This window comes from Artemia sp. Qi Xiang Cuo, chromosome 7 (assembly GCF_049724085.1).
Source record: "Artemia sp. Qi Xiang Cuo chromosome 7, ASM4972408v1, whole genome shotgun sequence".
In the NCBI taxonomy this organism is placed as follows: domain Eukaryota; kingdom Metazoa; phylum Arthropoda; class Branchiopoda; order Anostraca; family Artemiidae; genus Artemia; species Artemia sp. Qi Xiang Cuo.
The window spans coordinates 7,849,488-7,877,046 of NC_142800.1; the positions used below are offsets into that span (position 1 = coordinate 7,849,488).

Genomic DNA, 27,559 nt, shown 5'->3' on the forward strand with positions numbered 1-27,559 from the left:
AGAGAGAGAGAGAGAGAGAGAGAGAGAGAGAGAGAGAGAGAGAGAGAGAGAGAGAGAGAGAGAGAGAGAGAGAGAGAGAGAGAGAGAGAGAGAGAGAGAGAGAGAGAGAGAGAGAGAGAGAGAGAGAGAGAGAGAGAGAGAGAGAGAGAGAGAGAGAGAGAGAGAGAGAGAGAGAGAGAGAGAGAGAGAGAGAGAGAGAGAGAGAGAGAGAGAGAGAGAGAGAGAGAGAGAGAGAGAGAGAGAGAGAGAGAGAGAGAGAGAGAGAGAGAGAGAGAGAGAGAGAGAGAGAGAGAGAGAGAGAGAGAGAGAGAGAGAGAGAGAGAGAGAGAGAGAGAGAGAGAGAGAGAGAGAGAGAGAGAGAGAGAGAGAGAGAGAGAGAGAGAGAGAGAGAGAGAGAGAGAGAGAGAGAGAGAGAGAGAGAGAGAGAGAGAGAGAGAGAGAGAGAGAGAGAGAGAGAGAGAGAGAGAGAGAGAGAGAGAGAGAGAGAGAGAGAGAGAGAGAGAGAGAGAGAGAGAGAGAGAGAGAGAGAGAGAGAGAGAGAGAGAGAGAGAGAGAGAGAGAGAGAGAGAGAGAGAGAGTGAGAGAGAGAGAGAGAGTGAGAGTGAGATAGTGAGCGAGAGATAGATACAGAGAGATAGACCTATAGAGAGAGAGAGACAGAGAGAGACAGAGAGAGAGAGACAGAGAGAGACACACACAGAGAGAGAGAGAGAGAGAGAGAGAGAGAGAGAGAGAGAGAGAGAGAGAGAGAGAGAGAGAGAGAGAGAGAGAGACACAGATAGAGAGAGAGAGAGAGAGACAGAGAGAGAGAGAGAGAGAGAGAGAGAGAGAGAGAGAGAGAGAGAGAGAGAGAGAGAGAGAGAGAGGATATAATAGACGCAGAATCAAAGAAGAAAAAAACATATTAAAACTTAGTCTGTATTTCATTATTAGACTTTTGTTTGATTTTTGCGTATTTTCCCGATGGATTCAAAGCGTTGCAATATCCAAAACGAAATAATTTATGAAAGCTTAAACAAAGTCAGCAGCCAGGAAATGAAGGGTATATTTGTCCCACGTAAATCCAACACTTATAAGATCTATAGCAAATATGAAAGTTTTCTTAAAAATGAGGCATAAAAAAGGTTTTTTCTTATAGTTTCTGGAGCCCTTTGGAGATTGACTTTCTGTTTAAAGAGACTTTCTGCTAAGGGACTTTGTAGAGGGATTATTTGTTTAAATTAGCCAAAGAGCCTGTCAAACTACAGGCATAAATTTTTTTCTTGTAGTTTCTGGAGCCCTTTTGGATAGGGACTTTCGGTTTAAAGAGACTTTCTGCTAAGGTACTTTGGAGAGGGACTATCTGTTTAAATTAGCCAAAGAGCCTGTCAAACTACAGGCATAAAAAAATGGAAAAAACCGCAGCTTGTACTCTTTTGTTAGACCTATAGAAAAAAAATTAACTTTTATCAAAACCGAAAATTTTAAGGCACCTTTGCGCAATGGTTTGCGTTTTCTTATCAACCAATCCTTTGTTTTAAACTTTTACATATCATTACTTGTCTTTGTTTTTAGAGCAATTGCTTCAGTATACAAAACAGTTGGAAAGACGCGTCTCAGAAATGGAACACGAAAAGCTGCGATCTTTTCAACGTGGAAGGTCATCTAACAGTGGTCCGTCCAGTATTCAATCCAGTTCCCAATTACCTATTCGTGGACCAAGGCCTTCTCAGCCTCCACCTTATGGGATGATGCATCTTAAAAGGGCAGTAGAACTGGGGATCAGAGATGATGTCTCTCCTGTCGGGGTAATGTAGATGTCTCTCCTGTTTGGGTAATGTACCGTGAACTAGTAGTCTTAGACGTTCTTCAAATTAACTGTGCGCTAATGATACCCAAAACTTGCCTAATAAAACACCGAAATATGAGTAAATCGTCAGTCGGGCATCAAAAGATCGTATCTCCGAGGAGACACTTCTCCTATGAATTATTTATAATCTGGATACCTGCAATTTCGCAACCTAACCTGTGAACAAAAACGTGATTAATTCACGTTTTTGATAAGACTTCTCTTGTGAATTATATATAATCTGGATACCTGCAATTTCGCAACCTACCCTATGAACAAAACGTGATTAATTCACGTTTTTGATTAGACTTGAGGATATTTTGACTTAAGTTGACCCATTAACCTATTCAACTTTGTGTAAATAGTGAATATTTAAATTTCATGGCAACTAAAAAGTAAATACTAAACCAGATTACTGGTACTTTTCTCGTTACTGTTGATTATTTTGAATTTATTGAGAAACAAATTCGAATTAGTGTTCGATTTTGTGATTTTGAACAGTTCGAATGTTTGGAAAAAAGGAGCCTCCAAAACAACCTCCTCATAGGGGAAGTTACCCTTTCAACCATCTTCAAAAGCCCTTGCTAGAACCCCCCCTAAAGCTGCGAATGTACCAGCGACCTCTCTGAAGAGTATTCATACCCTAAACATGGATACCACCCAATGTCCATCACCCTCAACAACTGATACTGAAAAAGATGAAGAAGGCTTTAAGATAGTTAACTCGGCTAAACGTAGAAGACAGCGAACAAAAAGTCCACCAGATTCAGCAATAATACATCAAACCGATACCACGAACAACTCTTCAAGAAATCCAGCCGATTCCCCGGTAATTATTCAACTAGTTCCCCAATCTGATAATTGCTTGTTTAACAACCGTGATCTACCAAAGTTGCGAGTTTCCCTCTTCAAGACCATTCGATGCAATTTTAATGTGAATATAAACAGATCAGGATCCCTTGATATCCTTTTGAACGATCCCACATCAGTGAAAAAGGTAATGGAGCTGAAAAGTGTTGAAAATGTTGTTGTCACAGCCCATCTGTGGTCCCCAAGCCCAATACAAACAAAGATAGTGTTCTACAATGTCCCTAAATCGTTTCTAAACTCGGACCTGAAGGAAGCATTGATGAACGAAAAAGGTGAATGCATTCTGGTCTCTAGTGGTCCATACCCTTGGTCGCGAAACAACTGAAACCTCAAACTTTAAAACTGCGTTGTTTGAGCTTCAAGGACAATTTAATATTGATAAAGTGTTCCTCTTTGGCCAACAAAAATCTTTCAAGCCTTACAAAGAAAAGCCATTACAATGTACCAAATGTCTAAAGCTTGGGCACTCAGATAAATACTGCAGAGAGGATTCCAACATTTGTAAGATTTGCCTAGGCAAGGACCATAATGAGTCAAACTGTCAATTTGACCCAATATGTACTAATTGTAAGGGTAAACACCAGTCCCTAGATAAAGGAAACTGTCCCAAATATAAACAAAGGGCAGAGATACTAAGAATAGCAAAAGAGCAACAACTTCCAATCCCTATTGTAGCAATGCAAGTCCCAAGGGCCCCCCGTCCTCCAACAGGCCCCAGGCCAACAACAGCCCCTGAATCACCAACAAGTCCGTGGCAAGCAGCAGCCCCCATACCATCAGCAGCCCCCAGGACACCAAAAATTCCCTATGCTTCCCCTAGTGTTGAAAATTTTCAGAATAATTTCATCCGATATAAAACTAATCCATGGTTCCCCTTGATACCAAGTGCCCCCCAAAGAACCCCTTTTCGGAAAAACCTGCGCAAGGAAAGACATCAAGACCAACAAAGCTACCTGGAATTACTCCCAACAGATTTCACACAGTTTCTCCAAATGCTTTGGAAGATGAATCAACCGTTTACTTTAAATTAGCCAGCTTTACAGTTACCTCTATGCTCATTTCCCAATTAGAGTTACCCAATCAGTTGAAATGCATTATTCTGAAAAATTTGGCAAAAACCCACTTCGGCGAGACCATAGTTTCAGAAGCAGAAATTCAAATTGAGAGTATTTTAAGCCAACATAGGCTGATTGAGTCAAATCAGAATGCCTGACGACTATTTAATGTGTGACTTCTCGCTTTTAACTAATTTATCCCTTTTTAATAACACTGCTTTTAATTATCCCGATATAGAAAGTAATCAGCATGCCAACCCTATAAGCAGCCCTCCTGGTACCTTAGCACAAGCTAGTTGTAAATACCTTTATACTCTTGATTTTTTTACAAATTTGAAGCCAAAAATTATAAATAATAATTCTCTTAATGTCCTTTGTTTCAACATCAGAAGTATCCGGGATAAGTGGCTCAAGATTAAAGATTTAATTTCATTCAATGGCTTTTGCCCATTTACCGCTATAGGATAAACAGAAACATGGCTTTTCGATAATGATGACAATAGTGATTTCTCACTCCCTGGCTACCAAATAATCCATATCCCAAAGAGATTGACAAAGTGTTCTGGGGGTATCTCACTTTACTTCCGTTCGAATGTAAATTTTATCAGACTATCAGAGTGCGAATCTGTTATTTCTATAAAAATAAATCTCAGATGTATTTATTCAATAATTTTCAACATAGTTATTGGCCAAAATTACTGTACACTTTCCTTAATTTGTAAACTTCCTTCATTTCCGATCTCATGTCTTTGTAATTTGTTTGATATTTCTTCTAATTTTAGTAATCAACCCCTTAAAAAGGCAATAGTTCTTGGAGGCTTTAATTGCAATCTAATTAATGTTGGTAAAAATATTGAATCTGACACTTTTTTTGAATCGGTAACCACTTGTGGTCTTCTACTCAAACTTTTTTTCCCCAGCATAGTTGATCCTGTGAGATCAACTTCAACTTTAATTGATAACTTTTTTGAATCTACTTCCATGGCAGATGACCCGCACTCAAATATAAAATTTTCAGATCGGTCAGACCATTTTCTTATTTACTTGTCACTACCATCGCAACCACTACCTCTATGCTCTAGAATTAATATCCCAACACCTACTAGAAACTACAGATCTGCATATAAAATCTATTTTATCGATTGCCTAAGAACCACTGACTGGTCCGATGTCTTAAATTGTCAAGAGGTAAAGAGGTAAAATGGTTTTGCGCAAAGACTAAGTGAGATTATCCATTCAACTTTTCCTATTCGTAAACCTAACCGGAAAAATATCTCTATATTCCCCTGGATGTCACATAGCCTCATTGTCTCCTCATATCGTAAAAACAAATTATATAAGTTAGCCAATAAGACCAGTAGTGATATTGCCCTATAAAATTATTAAAATTATAAAAACTTATACACTAAACTCATCTGTGAAGGGAAGAAAAACTATTACTATACAAAATCCCTCAAATGCAAGGGTAGCTTGAAAAAAGTTTTGTCCGTCATTAATGGTTTGGTCTCAAAAAATAGAAAATCTAAGTCTATACCTATTCGCCTTAAGAAAATAAATGGCAGATTAATTGACCCTTTACATGACCTGGCACATTTAATAATTATCTTTCTAATGTTGCCCATACTGACTCCTGCTCCTCCTTACAGGCTGTATGCCCTTGCTTCAATTCTAAATCCATGTTTTTCTGCCCAACTGATAGCAATGAGGTACTTCAAATCATCGGTTCTCTCCCTATTAGTTTTACTCCTGACTGTCTTGGATTAAGTAATAAGCTCCTGAAGACCATATCTCCTTTTGTTTATGAGCCCATCAAGCATATTGCCAACTTATCTTTAACCCACGGAGTTTTCCCTGATTTACTAAAATCAGCCATTGTTATTCCAGTTCTTAAAAAGGGCGATCCAACCGAGATAGGTAATTATCGTCCAATCTCAATTCTTCCTGTTATATCCAAAGTTCTCGAGAGAATCATCTTCAGACGTCTGTCTCCCTTTCTGTTTGACAGTCAGCACTCCGTTTCTTTGATCTCTCCTCACCAATATGACTTTAGGCTGAAATTCACAACTTCTCATGCTCTAATTGACGCCACACAGTTCATACGCTCACAACTCGATCTTAAAAAACTACATTGGGGTTATTTTTGGATTTTTCTAAGGCCTAGTATTTTAATAAGTAAATTAAATAGTTACGGTATTCGTGGTGTTCCCCTCTCTTGGTTTGATTCTTATCTATCTGGAAGGGTACAGAATGCGAGCCTAGGTGGAGTATCCTCTCAGCCCTTACCTGTTCGGAGGGGTGTCCCGCAAGGCTCCGTTCTAGGCCCTATTTTATTTCTCCTATATATCAATGATCTTGTTATGGACCTGGGCCCTTCAGTGTATCCTGTATTATTTGCTGATGATAGCAACTTCTTCATCAATGGCACCAATTTACCATCGGCAATAACCTCTGCCCAAGTCCTTCGGAACAGAGTCCAGGCGTGGTGCCTTACGAATAACATCACCATTAATAGCAAAAAAAGTCAAGTAGTATCATTTAGAACCCCCTACAACAAAGACGTAATTCAACCTGCTCTTGGTCTCAAGTATTCCTCCAACATCCTCCCACAAGTGGAGGTTGCCAAGTTTCTTGGTGTATTTATTGACTCATGCTTATCATTCTCGAATCATATTTCTTACATCAAAGCAATAATTTTGAGACAAGTAGCTATGATTAACCGTGTGAATTATTTTCTTCCTCCTGAAATCCTAGTTACCCTTTATTATTCCTTTTTTTTTCCTTACCTTTCTTATTGCGGATCAGTTTGGGGAAATACAAAGCGGTTCTTCACTAAAAAACTCAAATTTGCCCAAAACCGTGCCATTAAAGCAGTTTTTCGGCTTCCCCGTCCATATCCCACCCGTGATTTGTATTCAGATTTTGGCATAGCTCCACTTGATCAAATCATACAAAAACTAAACTTATCGCTTGCTTACTCTGCTTTCCACAATAATCTTTCACCTCAACTACTAACCTATTATAATATTAATAGTTCGGAAGCCCACTGTCTCCGTTCATCCAATAGAGCCTTTAAAATTCCTAAATGCATTTCTATTGCTGCCCAGCAATCTCCCATTTACAAATCTATTATTCAATGGAACAAAATACCCTCTAGTGTTGAACTAGCCACACGTATCTGCAAGTTGTACAAAAATGTAACATAACTTGATAATATAATTTAATATTCCCATTATTAACCAACTTGCTTTAATTACCCATGTTTTATTCTTCTATTTTTTTTTCAGTGTTACTTTAATTGTTTCTTTTCTTGTTAATTAACAAGTTATCTTATAGGATCTTTATTATTATTGATGTATGTGTTATGTTTTTTCTTGAATAAAATTTCAATTGAATTGAAAAAAAAAAAAAAAAACCTTACAGCTTTTTTATTTCCCCTTCGATAACTGTGAAACAAAAATGGATAAATGGATAATTACATACATGGGTGCCTATAAGCTGAATTTTAGGGGGGAGGGGCTGGAGCTCCCATCTACCCCCCTTATATGGGCGCCCATGATTCCGTTTTTGTTTTACAGTTTCGGAGGGGAAACAAAAAAGTTATGAGGTTTTTTTTTGCTCTTCTGAAAATTTACAATTATGGAGATAAGATCTTTTGATACCCGACTAACGATTGTAATACAAATGATTTCTTTTTTTTTATCTCTTGCTTTTGTTCTTTTTCATTCATCTTAGGCCTTCCTTTTTTTTCGAATTGTATGCTTTTTTTAATTTTCATTGCTTTTATACATTAGTGATTCATTTCAAGTGATTCATTTGTAATAGCGTGGTTCAGAACAAAGAGTATGGGTAACTTGTAAGAGTAGGAACTGATGCTAGTGTTTACACAAAAAAATCTCAACGCCATCTAGCTCTCAGTTTAATAATAAGTTTAATTTGTGTAGTTGGTGAAATTAGTTTAGTTAATTAATTAGTTAAGGACCTGGTCTCGATTCCTGACAACAAAATGATTACAAAGCTTGAAAAAAAAATGCCAACTGTCGTTAAACGCTAAATGGTGTTAATAAATTTTTTTTACCGACACTAGTGCCAGTTTCACCCTTATAAGTTACCGATAGTCTATGGTTCTGAAAGTAAATGTACATTCAGTAAATCTGCCATTTAATGACATCTGGAAGATTTAGCATGACAGTGGATCCAATCCTCTTCTGACTTTTTAAAAATAATTGAAGGCCAAACTTAGCTGAAACTCAATTTGTTTCAGTCAGTTTGTTTCAACCTAAGACCTTAACGTACCAAGGACATCAAAACGAAAACATGTTTCCGCCTCGGCTCCAACTTCGGTAGATATATACCTGGTATAATATTACTATTAAGCTTTATCTAACTTTTTATAAATAACTTTATCTAGCTTTATCTATTAAGTTCTTTATCTAATTAAGATATTTTATCTTTATCTAATCAATATATTAATTATATATTTCTAATTTACCTAATTAATAAAGATTTATCTATTATTAAAGATTAATTGCATTAAAGATATCTAATATTGAAGATAATAAAGATTAATTAATAGAGATTTATTTAATTAATAAAGATAAATCTTTATCTAGATTTAACTTTATCTAATTTTAATAACTTTACCTATTAAGCTTTATCTAACTATTAAGCTTTATCGTTGCGTGAATTGTTTCCATTGTTGCCACACAGAATCGTGAAAAGAAACAAGCGGGAACTTTTCATGTTTATAAACAAGCCCAACCAAATGCTTATAGTAGCAAATTTGTCTGCATCTGATCGTCGAACAATGCAAAAATCAATTGGGTAAAACAACTGTTATGTTCATTCGGGCTATTGAACAAATACAGTCTAGTGAGAATATGTAAAAAATAGACTATAAAAGACACATTTTGGAATCAGAAGAAAATAAGGATTCTACTGATGTGTAAATAGTCAACTGAAGGGGTAAATATAACAGAATAGGATAGCCTAATTAGTCTTTCTAAAAAGATGTTTTAAAGCCAAGTCAGTTAACCAATAATTTCTCCATGGTGCTCTTTTTGCTGATTTTTCACACACGCTCCGTATTTTCAAACTTGGTGCCCACTAAGCGTAAAAATGCATAATTGCATATGGAGGTTTTTTCATTAAACTTGAGTTCCCAGGGTTTCCTAATTTTTTTGTAGACTTATATGGTTATGAAGTTTCCACTTAACTAATTAAAAAAAATCAGATTTCACTTTTAGTGTCCGTTGTACTTTAAAAGGATATTCCAGAGGTCAGTGAAGAGCTAAAAAAATACATAAATTGCTTTTTCGTTTTTTTTGCTGGTTTGAAGTCTCAAAAAAAGGACCAATCAGGATTTGTGCTCATTTTACTGGATTAAAATTTAAAATAGCAGCAACATCAAGTAAATTCAACAACGGTTAAAAAAGCGGAGTATTTGACTTCTCTTTTTGACATACACTTAAGCAAAAATGGAGTGGCAAAAAAAATGTGACGATTGACATCGCAAAAATAGACCAATGGAATTAAAGCACACAGTGTTTTACGGAAATATGTGACAGTAATCTTTCTTGTTCTCTTTGAAATGATAAACCACTTCCAAAGAGTGCTGTTTTCGATTACTTATCTATTAGCAGAATAGAGAAGCAGCGAATTCACTTGTAGGAAATGTTGTGACTCAAAAATTTGTCGTTTTTTTACTGCCTTGGAATTTCACACCAAAGAACCAATCAGGTTTTAAGAAGGTGGAGTTATTTGTCTTTCCAGAAATTGCTTTTCCTTGTGAGTCTAGTTTTGCCATTCAGCATTAACTAACGGGCTTCAAAAATTAGGGCTATTTTTCTCTCCAGAAATAAGGAATATATTGACATTACAAAATACGTCACAAAAATTAGCGAATGGCATAAAACCACATATTTTAACATGGAAAGAAAGGTTAATCTCCTGTGCTTCTGTTCGAAAATTTCCAATTTAATTCCAATAGCTCATTTTTTGACGTATTTGCTCTAACCAAACCCATTATTCTTTAAGCACATATTCTTTAAGGATAGCCAAAATACCCCGGCTTTGCTTTTACATGTTTATTGTATGTCAAATTTTAATCCATTAGAAAGGATGAATTGCTTTAGAGTTGGAGAATTTTCTTTTTATTTCTCTAGGTTTCTTATCTGACTCTAAACCTGAATTATCAATTCAGTATTATATATATATATATATATATATATATATATATATATATATATATATATATATATATATATATATATATATATATATATATATATATATATATATATATATATATATATATATATATATATATATATATATATATATATATATATATATATATATATATATATATATATATATATATATATATATATATATATATATATATATATATATATATATATATATATATATAATATATATATATATATATATATATATATATATATATATATATATATATATATATATATATATATATATATATATATATATAATTATAAATCATTATTATAATTAATTATATAATTGTAATTATTATAATTACGATTGTCTGAATTATCACTGACGGGTCAAAATGAAAACATATATGGCAAGATTGCAGGCAGCTTTATGAGACATCAACGAATATTTCTTTCCCTTTAGATTTTAAACTTTCCATAGTCACTGGGATTATTTGCGTTAAATTGTTAGTGGTAGTCCAGTGCCCCATTATTTTAGCATATCACTTTTATTTCGTATCTTTCTTTTTCATGCTAATTTTCTTTAATTTTTCCTGTAAGATTATAAGCGGCCGTATTATTATATATATATATATATATATATATATATATATATATATATATATATATATATATATATATATATATATATATATATATATATATATATATATATATATATATATATATATATATATATATATATATATATATATATATATATATATATATATATATATATATATATATATATATATATATATATATATATATATATATATATATATATATATAATTATAAATCATTATTATAATTAATTATATAATTGTAATTATTATAATTACGATTGTCTGAATTATCACTGACGGGTCAAAATGAAAACATATATGGCAAGATTGCAGGCAGCTTTATGAGACATCAACGAATATTTCTTTCCCTTTAGATTTTAAACTTTCCATAGTCACTGGGATTATTTGCGTTAAATTGTTAGTGGTAGTCCAGTGCCCCATTATTTTAGCATATCACTTTTATTTCGTATCTTTCTTTTTCATGCTAATTTTCTTTAATTTTTCCTGTAAGATTATAAGCGGCCGTATTTATATATATATATATATATATATATATATATATATATATATATATATATATATATATATATATATATATATAATTATAAATCATTATTATAATTAATTACATAATTGTAATTATTATAATTACGATTGTCTGAATTATCACTGACGGGTCAAAATGAAAACATATATGGCAAGATTGCAGGCAGCTTTATGAGACATCAACGAATATTTCTTTCCCTTTAGATTTTAAACTTTCCATAGTCACTGGGATTATTTGCGTTAAATTGTTAGTGGTAGTCCAGTGCCCCATTATTTTAGCATATCACTTTTATTTCGTATCTTTCTTTTTCATGCTAATTTTCTTTAATTTTTCCTGTAAGATTATAAGCGGCCGTATTTTAATAAATTCTGCCCTGGCAAGGGGCCCTGACTAGTCCTGTGCTGAAAAATGAAAACCATACCAAAAAGCATAGGTGATTCCAAATATGTTTATATTTGTGGTATTCACCATGTATATTCATAGTCCATAGCTGATTCACCATTTAGGTGATTCCAACGATTACTTTTTGAGGAATAAAGTTTTGGGGTATATAAACGGGATTCTAACTTGAATGTTGATATTAAATTCTGATCAAGAAGGCTCAGGTGCATTTTTATTTAAGTAAGCTCAGGTCAGTTTTTGTCCTAAATGCACTTTATTTCGACTAATATTATTGCATCTACCCTCACCTGATACGTTTAAAGTCCCCTTGATCAGTTATTAAGATATGGTGAATCAAGTAGGCTAAGTGAAACATAACTACGGAAAATATAATGTGTACTATAAAGTGGCTGCGCGTTTGTGGCTCAGAGTGATGTCTCCTACCCACCTGTATATGTCGAATTTATGTTCAAGAAAACACGAGGGTTTGCAATAAGGATACTGAAGAATTATTTTGTTAAGATGTTTGTTGGAGGATTTATTTTAGAAATCTATTCATTAAATAAACGCCAGGTAATATGAAAAATCACCGCAATACGCGGGCAGGTAGCCAGATCCCATGCACCCTCTTAAGGTTTCATAGATTTTCTTAGGATTCGCCTAATATGAAATTTATATTCTGTTTCAAAAAAAAAAACCTGGAAAGAAATCTTTACTGGTAGCATGGATGAAAAAACCAAGGAGGTTTGCGAAAATAGTGCTATATAAATTAAAAAAAAACCTTCTATGTGAGAAACTGGCAGGGAAGCATTGGGTCTCAAGGCCTACTGCTACTACTAACAACTAACTGCAGCACCAAGCCGCCTGAGGCCAACACACCTCTGCTCGCTCCTCCTCCATCCCAATCTATTCAGTTTTTTCCTGTTTACACTCTTCCAAGAAGTTTGATGAGAAAAAAAGACAAAGGCTGCATTTTATGAAACAGGTTTCCCAAGCATATAAAATTTTACCTCGTTTAGTGTGTGAAATATTTGCTTTTAGTTCATACATTATTAAAAATATAAGCTACAAAAAGTTTTGTCTTCCTATAATTAAATAAGAAAGGACTAGGTTTTCATTAAAGTACCAGCTCCCCTTTTTACAAATAAATTCAGTGTGCCTCAAACAATTCCAAAGAATCGTTCGACAACGAAAAAATGTGTTTTGCCTTGATTATTCCTTGTCGAACTTACGAATGATAGATTCAGTTTTAACTTTAGTTTGATTTATACTCACCCTGGGATCTCTTTTTTCCTCCTCTTTTTTCTCTGTTCTTTCTTCTTCTTTTTCGTGCCTTTTAATGTTTTTTTTATTTGTCTTGTTATTGTCTGAAGATATTGTATTAATTTGTGTTTCTCTGCTGTTACGTACGGTTAGAATTGAAAATTTATTGCAACTACTTGTATTAACGCACGCTCCTCCTCCATCCCAATCTATTCAAAGCCTCCATTTTTCCACCCTCCCAGGAAGTTCCCATTTCCTTTCAATCTTTCTTTATGACGTCCTCCCACCCCAGACGAGGACGACCTGCTTTCCGTTTAGCCTTAAGACGGTTGGCCGAAAAGAACAATCTCCGGCAATCTTGCAACACATAGAAATAATTACCCAACTGGTTTAATTACAGATTAGACAAGTATCGCTTTAATGAAAATGCCCGGATCAAGCGAAATTCACAAGACAAATCTTGCATCTTTGGGTTATCGCTTCCTAAACAATGTGTGTTTTCATCACTAGAGGGGTTGCGGGAAGTGAAAGTAAGATACTATGAGTGCTTTCATGTCAAGGCAACAAAACAATCTCATACAATTCTCAACAAATCTCAAATCTCAAAAAATCTTAACAATTCATATCAAAATTTTTATGCTAAGCTGTATCAAGAAATAAGCTTAAGAATTTATTATTAAAAAAATAACTTAAGAATTTATGATTAAAAATGAGAAAATAGTTTAAATGACTAAAATTATCTTTTTAAAGGTATCAAATAATGAGGATGCTCCTTTGAACCGACCCGAAGCTGTGTCTAGAGCTCTGAAACTTCTATCAGTTAAAGAGCAAATTGGCGAAGGCTGTAGGAGTAAAGTACCAACGCCTTGTCCCGATTCTAAGTCTGATGACTGGGACAAGGAAGAGCCTGATTCTCTTGGTGATGAAGAAAAGGCGTTAGTGAACGCCATGTGCAACGTAAGTTTTTCATGATGAAAATTTGCTTACAAGAACGCAATAATTAAAATAATGACGACATTGGTTCAATTAATATAGTGAAAAGTAAGTTACTATATTTGAACTAGCAGTAGAGCCTATCCTCTTTCACCCTCATAATACCAACCCCCCCCCCCGGAAAAGACCTTTCTGAAGGTTTCAGATCGATCTAGAATCTGCTCGATCTTTCGAAAACGAGCTTTAAAGTTTAAAAACGAGCTAATTTAGAAATTACTCTTACGTAATTATATCAGCCTATTTCTAATTTCAAGTTCGTTGCATTTATGCTTAAAAATTAGTGTTTTCGCGTTCTGTGCTAAATTTCTTCTGTTTAGTCGCAAATTTGTGCGTTATAATGGTTCACCCGCTGTGGTGAAATATTTTAATTGAATCGTCAAAATTTGCAATTGTTTTAAATTTAAGAAAATCCAATATATGCTGAACAGAAATAGAAGTGTCGTGAAAATTAAACGAGTGTTGAGAATACCAAGTGGCAAGCCTGCAGTTTTTTTTCTGGGGAGATGAGGGGGGGGGGGGGGTTGAAAATGGGTTTCTTTTCGCCTAAAGATTGTCATATTTTCCCAACCGCTGTAAATCTTTTTGTATATTTTTGGTTTCTACTAGAGGGGTGGGGAGACGTAGAGGACTTGTGCCTACGACTACAAGCTTATTAACTTGAACAACTAAACTGAGGAGATCTGTGTAAAAGAAAAATCACCGGGGTGAACTTAAGGTAGCAAGATTAAAAATTGAAATAGAGTAATGAACAGTGTCTAAATCTAAGTTTTGTGCTGGTATATGTGTCGATAGAATAATTTCTTTAGTGTGGCTAAGATGTTGGATTTCCTTGCATTCCCGAACGTAAATGTTGATTGCTACCTTTTATGATTTTGCTCTTTTGAACAGCCTTTTTGTCTGTGATTCCAGTTCCATAACGGAGACTGAAAGAATAAGACAGGAAGAAAAACACTTATAGCACAATCTGTTATGGCACGTCACTTCATCTACAACATCTCACAATCAATTTCGGCACAATATAGTACTGTCTACAGGACTTTACATTTCATAATTTTCCTCTTTTGAATAACCTTTCTGTATATGATGCTTGTTACATAAAGGAGACTGAAAGAATAATACGGGATGAAAACACTTACGGCACAATCTCTTATAGCACGTCACATTACTTACAACGTGCAACAATCACTTACGGCGCAGTGCAGCACTGTACAGAGAAATTTAGATCGATACATTCTATAATTTGGCTCTTTTGAATAGCTTTTTTGTCCATGATTCTAGTTACATAAATGAGACTGGAAGAATAAGACAGGAAGAATAGCGCTTACTGTGCCATCTGTTACGGTACGTCACATCGCTTACAACATGTCACAATCACTTACGGCACAATGCGGCCCTGTTATACTGGAATTTAGATAGCTATATTTTATAGTTTTGCTCGTTTGAGTGACTTTTTCATCAATGATTCTTGTTATGTAAGGGAGACTTAAAGAGTAAGACGGGAAGAAAAACACCTACAGCACAATCCTGTCAACAGAAATATTCAAATTGAATCCTGTCAACTACAGGAATTTGAAGTAATACCATTCAAAAAAAATACCTTTTAAAAAGTACCTTTTACATCAAGGAGACATACTTTCTAAAAGAATAAATCGGGAAAAGCACTTACGGTACAATCCTGCCAACAGAAAATTTAAATTTTATCATTTCAACAGGGGATGCATTTAACATTAAGGGGACTTCCTTTCTAAAAGGATAAGACGGGAAAAAACATTTAAAGATATAATGCTGTCTATAGAAATTTAAATTTTGATCCTATCAACAGCAAGAGTTCGAAGGAGTAACACCATGTAAAAGCCAGAGAGTTGAAATTTTAAAAATATCTTCCAGACAGAAGCCTCCAGACAAAGTTTTCCCATGAATATGTTCTATGGAAATGGACCTGGTAAATTTTCTTCATGGAAGGGAAAGATGAAAAATAGTTTTTTTCTGCAGATAAGTGTCATATTCTTTCAAATGTTGCACATAATTTTGCACTTTCTCTTTATTTTTGCTCTTCCTGGGAGAGGTGAACTCGTGCTAGTCTCATTGCGATTCCCTATTTGAATATGCTATTCGATTATTCGATGAAACTGTAACAACTCCAGTCCAAGAAAGAGTGTACGTCTGATTTGTTATACTACTACTACTGTTAACAACTAACCGCAGCACCAAGCCGCCTGAGACCAACATAGCTACGCACGCTCCTCCTCTATCTTAATGTATTCAAAGCCTCCCTCTTTACACCCTCCCAGGAAGTTCCCATTTAGCTTAAATCTTTCTTTATGACATCCTCCCACCCCAACCATGGATGACTTGCTTTCTGTTTAGTCCTAGACGGTTGTCCGATATGGACAATCTTAGGCAATCTGTCATCCTTCATCCGCAGAACGTGCCTTAGCCATCTCAACCTCTCTCTCATTATAGCTCTATAAGGCGGGATTGAACCACACTTTTTGTACAGCCTACTGTTGTACTGCCTACTGCCTACAGTCTACTGCCTACTGGGTACAGGGCTACTGTTGTCTGGGTACCTACTCTGGCACCCAGAACAACCTGTAGGCAATTTCTCTGGAAAACATCTAGCAAATCTTCATCCGCTTTTCGGATTTGTTATGGCCATTGCTATTGTTAAGAATTTCACTGGCTACGTTAAACATAGATTTGTCACCCATTTTGATTGTTAGGCAGAGGATGTTTTTTCTTTAGTAGTGTAAGAGAGCGAAATTACTTGTCATAGAAATCACTATTTTCTTGTAAGAGGAGTAAAAAATGTGGGCCATGGAATAAATACTTTATAGCACAATAGTTAAGTGCCACCAACTTTAGAAAAAATAATAACTTTTATAGTGTAAATCGAATAATGTAATGCTAATTTTTCTAAGGACCCTAGTTACAAAGCAGAGGCATCCATTCAAAAGCAAGTAGAAGAAGAAGACGAAATAGTGAAAAAAAAAACGCTTTATGGTGCGAAAAGGATGCCTTATGGCCAATGTCATCATTACAGCGCCATTGTTGGCTAAATTTTCAACTACAAAAATCCGTCGTGTTTTGGGCTGAAGTTAATGATTGATTACTTTCCATTATAGTTGGTTTTCTGTAAGTTGGGATATTAATCAGACATGAATTGGACGCATTCGATCTCATTCGATCTCAACGACTTGAACGAAGTTTTCGTTTTCATGATGAGGGGGTGCTTACCTCAAAAACTGATTAAATATCAATCAATACGTAGCCTATAGTATTCGGAGTTTTTGTAGACATTTCATAAAATTCTTCCGGTTTGATTGTGTCTCTGGGAGGGAGCCGGGCCCCCCTTAAATAAATTCCCGTCGCCCCTCGGCCAACGGTTTTTTAAACTGCATCACTTGGCACTGATTCATTATTATTCTGTTTTAGCTGGTTTGGCGTAAATTAGAAGACAATTCACATGTTTAGCAGCACTGCCAGTTGTTCAGTGACAATCAGAATGACAATCATTGTGCCATCTAGTTGTGAATATGCCGTGTGTGTTTTACTTGAAAGGATACGAATACCGTCCGTTATGAAGTTTATACCTATTTTAGAGTCATTTTCAATTGCTTTTTTTATGCTAGATATGCACTTTTGTAGGCCGTGATTTTGGTCCCAGAGTTGCCTAGTTTTGAGTAGTTTTGGTAACAGAATTTTGGTATTTGTTTTCTATATAGAACGTTGAGATTTTTTTTGGGCATTTTTTTTAAGTTACAACTCATTTGTGTATGATTGTTACGATTTGGTAATTTGGTAAGTAAGTTTCTTAATTTGGTAAGTGATTATTTGGAATATTCAGCATAACCATAACCTGACAGAGATCATGAATAACTAAAATAAACTATATCTGAGCATACTATTCCAAATTAAGCAATGAATTTCTGGCCTTGATCTTAGAACAGAAGACAGTATTGCTTACTTAAATATAGAAATAACTATCAACCCTTGAGCTCAGAACTTTAAAGATGACAATAGTTAAATATCTGACAACTCTGTATTTTTTAAGCCATGAGGTTTTTTTTCGTTTGCTGTTTCTTTTATTCATTAACCTTCCAATGAAAAAGAATAGGTTACAGTGTGAAGAGAGAAACAAACTATATACTATATTGTTTTATTATTACAATTTGTACCTGTCTCATGACCTAAGCTGAGCTCCCCAAGGCGACCTGAACTCCCCTTGGCGCTTTGATCTAATAGAAGCTTGAGTGCCATGCTGCTCTGCTGTCAGTGTGTGGTTAAATGATCTCCAATCGCTAATCGCATCTTTGATCATGTCATCGAATGCTGCTGATCAGCTGTAGGTCTGTTTTGACTGTATCGAGCCAAGCGCTCCCCGTTTTACTTGTCCTCCCTACTTTTCATAATATTACAAACGGGGTATTGTTATTATTATTTATATTATTTTCTGAACGGAATATATCTTTCTGTATAAGAAATTTTACTACTAAGACTAATTTGAATAATGGTTACAATTCATGAAACAGCTAGAAATGGCAATTTTTTCTTTTTGTCAGTTTTTTTTAAAGGGTTTTTAATTTTTGGTTACTATTGGCCGTGGTTCGTTCTTTGCTAGATTGCAGCTACTGCTGCAACCATGATCATTAGTGGTCAAATTTGCCCTAACTGCGCCTTAGGAATGGCACTTATGAACTATTTTTGGTGGCCTACATTTAGACCAAGAGATATTTTGGACAAATAAATAACAAGATTTCTAATTTATCCCTTGAACTTTTAAATATGTTATTCATGTTGACATCTGTGATCAAGATAGATAGCCAATTCGAGATGAAAAAAATTTATAAAAATCTACTTATTTAAGATGTAAATGAACAAACTGCTTTTGTCTAATTTAGTTTAAAAAAAATATATATATGGCTCAGTTTGGAACTATGCGCTCAGCTATTGTCTTTTGTTCGTCGTATCTATAAAAACTGTTCATGTTAATTTAAGCGTGTATCAGACTTCTTTGTCAAAGCTGTAGAGGTTGACATAGAATATTTTGTTTAGTTTGTAATTATGGACTCAGTTGTGGTCTTTTGTTTTTCATTTCCGCAAAAATTCAAATTAATTTCAGTTTGTGATAGTGCTTTCGTTCCTTCTTCTCATGAAACCATAGAGACAATAATAAAGTTGCATAAATTATTGTAGAACTAATTACTTAAAAACTAGTATATACTGTAGATGGCACTGCCATCCGTTGTTCTATGTTAATACGTTTTAGAAGATCGTTTGCAAGGATTACTAAGCTTAGCCAACTATTCACTTAGATGGCCTGAGATTTTGATTTTAACTTTCAGTCATTTCTAGGGATTCCTTTTGAGTTGAAAGGTGTTTGTATTACCACTATACCCCTTCTGATTTTATGCATTTCCTAATATTTGACCAGAAATCTCGCTTGCGAAATACGTTGCGTTAGTCAATAAACTTCGCTTTCTAAAAGATCTGAGGGTGATACAGGCTGATATTGAACGCACACACTCTGCAAAAAAAAAACATGCCACTATTTTCCTTCAATCAATGGAATTATAAATTGCTTCATGTGTGATAGAAATGGCCATCGGGCATTCAAATTCTGTAATTTTCCTTTTATATATGGCTCGGTATTTACATAATTAGGGCTTTAGGTGGGCCAGAATTATGGTCACCATGAAGGTTCGAGTGACGGAATATATTTTCACTAAAGTTAGTTGAAGTCCTGTTTCTTCGAACGGATAAGTAAGCCTATAGGATTCTAGAATTCTAAGCTTCTAGCTTTAGAAGGATTCTAGCTTTAGAATGTTTTTCTGGAAGAATTAAGCTGAATTAAATTTCAGAACTAAGTATTTTTATAGCGGAAAAAAGTTTTTTTTTATAATTTTTTTTCTATTGTTTTCAATCCTGTGCTACCACAGTGTATCAATGCTATGCTTGGCAATACATAGTCCCAAATTCGATTTCAAATACCGTACAGCTGGGTGACCAGCCCGCCACCTATCCCTTTAAACAAAACAAAAATAAAACCCGGCTTCTGGAACGTCAAATCGACACTGTGAGCCGTCAGTGGCCGTAGAGGACCTTGTTTTTGTTTTATGGCTATTGTATGGCTATGTTGTCAATGTGGCTATTGTTTTTCTTTCCAATGCTATTTCAGTTTTTTATTGAACGTTGGTTCTTTCATATTACGATCGCCGCAATAGAACCCATCCATCAAGGAGGAACCTGGTCTTATAGTAAAGGGGCGAATTAGGATATAGGTGAATTAGCTAAAAAATCACCTTGCGAACCCTACCAGGACTGCCACTACTTGGATTTTTTTTGAAGATATTTAAAATTCAGTCGAAATTTGGATCCTTGGGAAAAGCATATATACCGAAAGTTACTCTAAATAACTAGTTTAGGTATATATTTTATTATGATTTATTGTCTTTGGGCTATAACGACCATATGTAATCTACTATTAATATATTAAAGTTCTTCCATGTTGGACTAAAGAATCAGTAATGTATACCATTAAGTAGGTTAACCTATATCGGCATCAGTTCAAATTTCGTATTCAACTAGAATTAATTGAAGAATTAAAAGAATAAAATAAATAAGTAAAAAGCGAAAACGATAGTTTAAACATAAGAATAAAAAAACTAACGTTCTATTGGCAACGTTAATATTAATAAAATTGAAATTAATTGCTTTACTATAAAAATGGAGGACTGGAAAATTGCAGATTTAAAGTTGACTAAAATAATGGAAGCTCTGAGTCGCATGTCCATGTGGCATTTTAAAAGGCGTCGAGACACTGCTCCCCCTCTTGCATCTTCAAATTGGATGCAGAAATTTGAAGGGGTATTTTGGAATTCTAAGATAATGGAACTATTAAAAATATTAGTATTATAGGAATAGAAATTTGAACATAATAATGGAAGTGGTTGAGGGGGTACTCAATTCTTGGCGAAAACTAGCTTACCAATAGATATTAAATAGAATTGTACGTTTGGTCACTCCTCTTAATTTTTTCAATCGTATAAGTTTCTCCAAAGATTTGGGCTTTCTTTTGTTAAATATTGGCAATTCATAGGCAAAATTAAGCTAACCAACATACATTATACAGTTGACTAGGAAACATCAAAGATACGTTTCTTGTTTTTTTGGCCATCATTAGCAAGCTGTAGTTTATGCAAAAGTTGTTTCTAAGTATTCTGAGAAAAGAATTTATATGCGGAAACGTTGTTTGGATCCAATGATAGAACGTGCTTAGCTTAAGATTGTCGTTGGCATTTGAAAAAATGTCGTATAAAGTCTTTTGGGTTCTTGTATGATCTACGCCCTACATAATATTCTTCTAATGTTTTCTGACGCTCAATCCTAATGAAACATACCTAAATATGATAAACATATAATATTTTACAAATAAATTTGGGCTATATATTTGCACATTAGAGGGGTAGGGGAGAGTAAAATATAGCGGGTCTGCATTCCTAGTGTGCTATGTACAATTATTCTGCACATTACGTAGTAAGAATTGTTTTCTAACATCACACTGTCAGACACTTTACCCTCCCCCCCTAATGTGCAAAGATATAGCCCAAAATATGTTTTTGATCTATTCTGTCACTTTTCTGTCCTGTCTCACCCTGTGCTGAAAGAAACCAACAAAGAAATCGGTTCTGCAATGCGTCAGTTAATGACCAACTAGAGATTTAGGGCGTAGATCATACAAGTATACTGCTATGGCCTTTTGAATTATAGCCATCGTTTTGAGTGCTGGATTCTTAAATAAACAAATTGGAGTTGGTGCCTTTTAATTTTTTGCAGTTGTACTGTTATGTGTATTTAAATATGTAATGTATTGTTCAGTCTACCCTTCGCTTTTCTCGTTTGTAAATGTCTCACCATCAAATTCTATAAGCAAATTTGACTTTGTGAAAAATCCACAAAGGATCACATAGGTTCTAGAAATTCTCAAATTTATTTTAGAAACGTTTAATATCCATCAATTCTCATTCTTGATAATCATATTTAGAAGCTCCCTGTTTTGATTTCATTGTGAATCAGTATTTTGAATACTCTGTATTATTTATTGAATACTCGTTACAATTTTTAATAATATTTCGGAAGAAGTACCTGTCAGTTATTTCGTCTTCTATTTCCTTTTTCTTTCTTTTAGGGCTTGTAATGTTATTAGAAATTTTCCTAGATTAGCATTTGTTACGTTCTCATTTCTGGTTTTTGGCTTGTTTCTTTAAAAATTTATTCTGGAATTTTGTTTCTTCTTTTCCAAATTAGGGTCGTCATATGAGCTACCCTGAATTAAAACTGAGGGGCATCGGTTTGTAAAAGTTGAGTTAAGCTTTGTCGGTGTGTTAAAAAATACTTCTTCATATACTTTATTTTTAATTCGTGAAATAGGACCCTATACAAGATGGAATAAGCACTGCTGTGGTTATTATGGCTAGTAATATTGGAATTGCTTCTTTTTCTTTGTTGTGTCAAAAATCGCTTTCCGGACAAACTTTCTTTGATATTTTAAAAGTAGAGACACGAATGAAATTTTCAGAATGAACTCAATTATCAACCACAAAAAATTCTGAAAGCTTCATTCGCCCAGCTCAACTTATCTTTAAAATATAAAACAAAGTTTGCCTGGAAAGCGAGTATTGTCTAGTAAGAGGTTCCTGCTGCAACCGTCAAATAAAAGTTTAAATATAAAATAAAGTTGACTATTTAGTGTTGGTATTCATTAAAGTATAAAGACAAGGATGTGCTTTCTTTGGAATTTCTTTGCTTCATGCCTTATTATGCCTAAGACTATATGCCTACATTGGAATTGCTATTTTTTTTGTAATGTCAACAATCACTTTCTGGAGCTTTGATATTTTCAAGACAGTAACAAAGACAGGCGAATATAACTTTCAAGAATCAGCTCTCAAGTATCAGCCACTAAAAATTCCTGAGAGTTTCATTCTCCTTAACTTATCTTTAGATATGAACCCATTTGCTAAATATCAAGGTCAAATATCTGTTTTTAAGCTCAATTTGTCTTAAAATACAAAACAACGTTTGTCTAAAAAGTGAGTATCGAGCGTAATTTTATAGTAAGATACTTCCACTGCAACTCTCTGGTTAAAGTTTGAATATAAGATACAGTTACCTTCATAATATTAAAAAAAATCCAGTGTAATATAAATTCTACTACTACTACTACTAGGCCTACTAACAACTCACAGCAACACCAAGCCGCCTGAGGCCAACACAACTACGCACGCTCCTCCTCAATCCCAATCTATTCAAATCCTGCCCTTTTACACCCTCCCACGAATTTCCCATTTCCTTTAAATCTTTCTTTATGACGTCCTCCCACCCTAGACGAGGACAGTCGTCCTCGTTTATCCGTTTCCGTTTATCCCTAGGCCGAAAAGAACAATCTTTGGCAATCTTTCATCCTTCACCTTACAACCTCCCTAGCCATATATTTTATAGGGATACAAATATCCCTATAAAAATATAGGTGTTTAGGTCAAAATACTCATTTCTACATCTAGTTGCTCAATTATTATTGGATAGCTTTACTTCTTCATTTAATATTTTCGTTTGAGAGATAAAATCGCATCAAGACTAGCCAAATTCTTTTTATAATACAAACAAATTTTTATGCTATTAAGTGTTTTTAAAATATGCTTTTGAAATTATTTAGCTCCTTTGCTGACCGGTAATCGTTTCTCATTTTTATTTTCCACTGTATTCTTTTGTCACAAAACCCAACTATCTATCCTCTTTTAATACAAATACCTTTTTCTTTGCTATGCAGCTGGTATTAAAATCCTCCCTTAAAATAAACAACGCGTGTTCGGGGGTACAAAACAAACTCGCCTAAACCCTTGCTAAGTGCTAAGTAAGGTAATGACCTGTTATTGACTGACTACCGTTTTACCGGCAATTACCTTGCTGGCATCTCTTAGTTGTGGATAAATTACTGGCATTTTAGGGGGCACGCGTAGTTGCCAGTTGGCGGTTCTAAAAGAACGTCTGCTTGGAGACAATTAGAAACGAGATGGCAGTGTTGTTTATATAAAAGCGCTAAATTTCTAAATTCAGAGTACACGCACTACACTTTTTTATCTTTCTTTAATTCTGACGAGTCAAGTCAAAGCGTCTATTTTAAAAGTCAAAATCATTTTGTTTGATTTGTTAACTTATTTTTGATTAGAACTAGTTGATTATAATAAGACTTATTGATACTAAAGCCAGCCTCATATGCAGTGGGGGGGGGGGGGAGATCAAGGCTTTGCTCCCCTCTCAAATCTTATGATATCATCTAGTTTTCCTAATTCCCATTTGCTTTTATAACTCCCTAATTTTTATGCTTTTTCGAGACTCTATCCCCCTCCGAAATAAATATTTTCCCCTGTGCCTGTATGTTGTGTTTATATTAAATTTTATAACGAGTCAGCATCTCTTATGACTAGCTATCAGTCGATTGAAATTGGAGGTTAACCATTAAAATCGCAGCACAGAAACTTCGATGTAGCTTCGGCTCGGCGATCATGAACTTATTCCAAGTTGCTAAAAAATCCAAAAATAGTTAGTTTCTTTTCAAAGCAATGGTTAAGTGTATCCACATTGTTTTGTTCGGTGTTCTAAGCTTTTATCGGAAAACGTCATGCTTATGGGAATGTCGTTTATGTGCTTTTGTCATTTATGTCATTTAATAACTTTTATAGGAAGAATGTCATACTTATCACTGCAAATTGGATAAATAATATTTTATATGTCTTGCACAATTATAACCGAAAGTAAGGGCTCCAATTTTAGCCGCTGCAGAAGTCTGTATTTTGAAATCGACTTCTTTGTTCCGTTTACACTCTTCTGCTGCTGGATCCTCTACATAGGTAGGAAATTTTCAAAAACTGCTAGATTCATTTTTATTGTAAATAATCTATCAATTTCTTATGTGAGAGAGTTCAGAGGAAAAAATATAGATGGCATTATGTGTTATTGCATTAAAATGTTATTTTTATCTTGCCGTGAACTGATCAACTGATCTTGTTTTGACTTTGTCATTGAGTGACATAATATTTAGCGCAATTATTATTTTTTCTTTTTGAAATATTCTTTGTTTTCATTGTTTTCTATTTAATGGTTTGTGTTTTATTTCTTCTATGTCTAATTTTCCACCTGTTTATGATTGCCACCTTGCCGAGTTTAAATACTAGTTAAGTCATCCAAATCAGGCCCGTACTCAAGAATTATTTTTCAGGGGAGGGTGTACAATATTAAAAACACTGGTGGGGTAGGAGCAATATTAGAAACAAATTTTATTCCATAATTTGAATTAGAAGTGCCGAGAAATGCAAGAAAAATTAAGATTTGGGAAGGGGTGGGGCAAGGCACCCACCCCGTGCATACATCCCTTATCTCAATTGTGATGTGTATTATGATGGGTCAAGTCCATCATACCTGAAAAAAAAACATTTTCCATACTTTCATCAGGAATAATTTGTGGATTGTAGTGATATTTCAGAAATTGCTGATAAACCCTGAAAATTTATGGAGTTGTTTCATAGCTACAGTGATTAAACTGCGCTTGTCTTTGTTTATTGCGTAAAGCTTTTATTGTTAAGGCTATCATAACTTCACGCAACTCTCCTTATTTCTTTTTATTTGTCACTCACAGTTTCGACTGGAATTTGAGTTTTGATCACTTTCCTCTAGGAGTGTGCCTTGAATGCTTTCATGTTGAACTTGATATATTTTAAGCTACGTTTTGACAAAGAAAGGTAATTTTTTTCGAGGAAAAACGACCATGTAATATCGCTATATAAACCCTAACTAATATGTCTACTTGAAAGTAGCATTTTCTTAGGGCACAGCAGAAAATTTCTTGAAAATTTTCTGAGGCACTGCGTCAATTTTTTTGAAAAATCAGTGGTTCTAAAAACCCTAATGTTTTGAGGAGGTCAATCTTAGTTTATTTTTTCATTCAATCGTAGCTAATTCAGGCTGGTCGGATTACCTAAGGAGGCACCGTGCACTGAGTACTGAAGAATAGTTTTGTTAGACGCTGCACCTCCGCTTCGAATCATCTCCTAATGGCGGTTATAATAGTACTAATAAATACTGCAATAAAAAGGCTTTCGCCTCTACAAAAATTTACTTTCACTAAAAAACATGTCAATGCTATACTTGAAAGAGTTGGTAGAGTCAGCCATAACGACTTCTTGGGGAGGTTGTTCCATTCCTTGACTACTCGGTTTGAGAAGGCCCACCTTCCAACTTCTATATTGAAAGTGTTTTGCTTTAGCTTAAAGTTGTGTCCCCGTAGAATCCCTGAACATATCTCTGTTGACACCTTTAAAAGAAAGTTCAACAGACACAATTCTAAGGGGGAAAAGATAAAAAGTTGACTAGTATCATATCAGACTCTATATTCTCTGTGACGTGATGTCATGAAAAGACGTCATAAAACTTGGGGAGCATTAAAGTGAGCATTAAATCTACTCAGAAAATTTACGCCTTTGTGCTAGGTCGGCCTCTGACGGCTCTGTGCTGAGTTGCTAGCAGTAGTAACTCTAAAAAAAGAAGCAATTGAATATTTTTCCACATGAAGACCTTTTGCTGTTTATTGGGTGACATGAAATCCCGCTGTCTTAACGAGATTTGACACCTGGCTTAATATTAAACACTTTGTAAATCGGCGTTCTTATGAGGGACTGAGTCGGCAAGCAACTCTTCGAATATTTAATCTGTTTCGTTGAAAGTTCAACAATCTTCAACTTCCTGACTCGATCCTAGATTAAGTCCAGCATCTAAAGTTCTACATTATAGTTCCATGTTTTAACATAAAGCCAGTGGCGGATCCAGGGAAGGGGTGAGGCCCCCCGCCCTAATGCAGTCTAAAGTAGCGTAATTTACTTTATTAATGCAAGGTTGCGTCAATTAAACTTGCCCCTAACGAAAGTTTATCGAATCAACCTATTTTGCGCCCCCCTCCTTAAAAAAAAAAATCCTGAATCCGCCCCTGCATAAAGCTTCCATCTGGTAGTGTTTTCTAAAGCTTTGCGGTATTAGTTTGGAGATGGCTAATATTTAAGCTCCAAGGGTTGTAGTTTATTTTAACTTGGTTTGGTTCTGTTCTTAATGTAAATTAGTTGTGATTTTTTTCTTGTTTAAGAAGGTACAAATTGTATACTTATATACCCTACACCAGTTACCATGTCCGTCCATATTAAAAATGATTTATTTTTTTGTGGAGTGAATAAAGTGTTATGAACCTCTTATTTTTTATTTTTTTTATATAGCAATAGTGCTACAATTCTACATTTTCGATATGCATTTAAAATAGAACTGTTGCTGGAAAAAAGAGAGAAAACAATTGCTGATATCTTAATATACCTTTAAAGTAAGTCGTATTTGGGTCTGGCCTACAGGAATAATTGTACAAATTGAGATAATTTATCGTTTTATTTCCCTTAAAGATATGTAGAGGCAAGCCTAGCTACTATTAGTGTGTTATAGCATGCCTTATCTGACTTATCGGCTTAACACTAGGTTCCTCGGATGTAATCTGTAAAAGATCAGAGGCCACGCTATAGGGTTGCCTATAGTAAAGAGCCACAAGGTTTCAATATATTATTATTTATTTTTCACAGAGGCACCATTTGCAAGGGGTGGTCGCATACACTTCGGAGGGGGCTCATAAGATTGGAAATCAGAAGCTCTACTGCCCTCTCTAAGAGTCAAAAGTGATCGGAGAGCAACTAGCCCCCCTCCCCCAGACCCTTTCCCCCCTAAATAT

General features: G+C 34.7%; 1 protein-coding gene across 1 annotated transcript in view; it reads left to right on the forward strand.

Annotated features, from left to right (window-relative positions):
• Positions 1–27,041, forward strand: part of Ccdc85 (coiled-coil domain-containing protein 85) — a 41,373-nt gene extending 14,332 nt beyond the window's left edge. The window contains exons 4-6 of the mRNA XM_089091994.1: positions 1,555–1,787; positions 13,501–13,707; positions 17,179–27,041. Coding sequence (XP_088948120.1) covers positions 1,555–1,787; positions 13,501–13,707; positions 17,179–17,217 — 479 coding nt within the window. The 3' untranslated portion in view covers positions 17,218–27,041. The remainder of the gene's footprint in view (positions 1–1,554; positions 1,788–13,500; positions 13,708–17,178) is intronic.
• Positions 27,042–27,559: the final 518 nt, after the last annotated feature.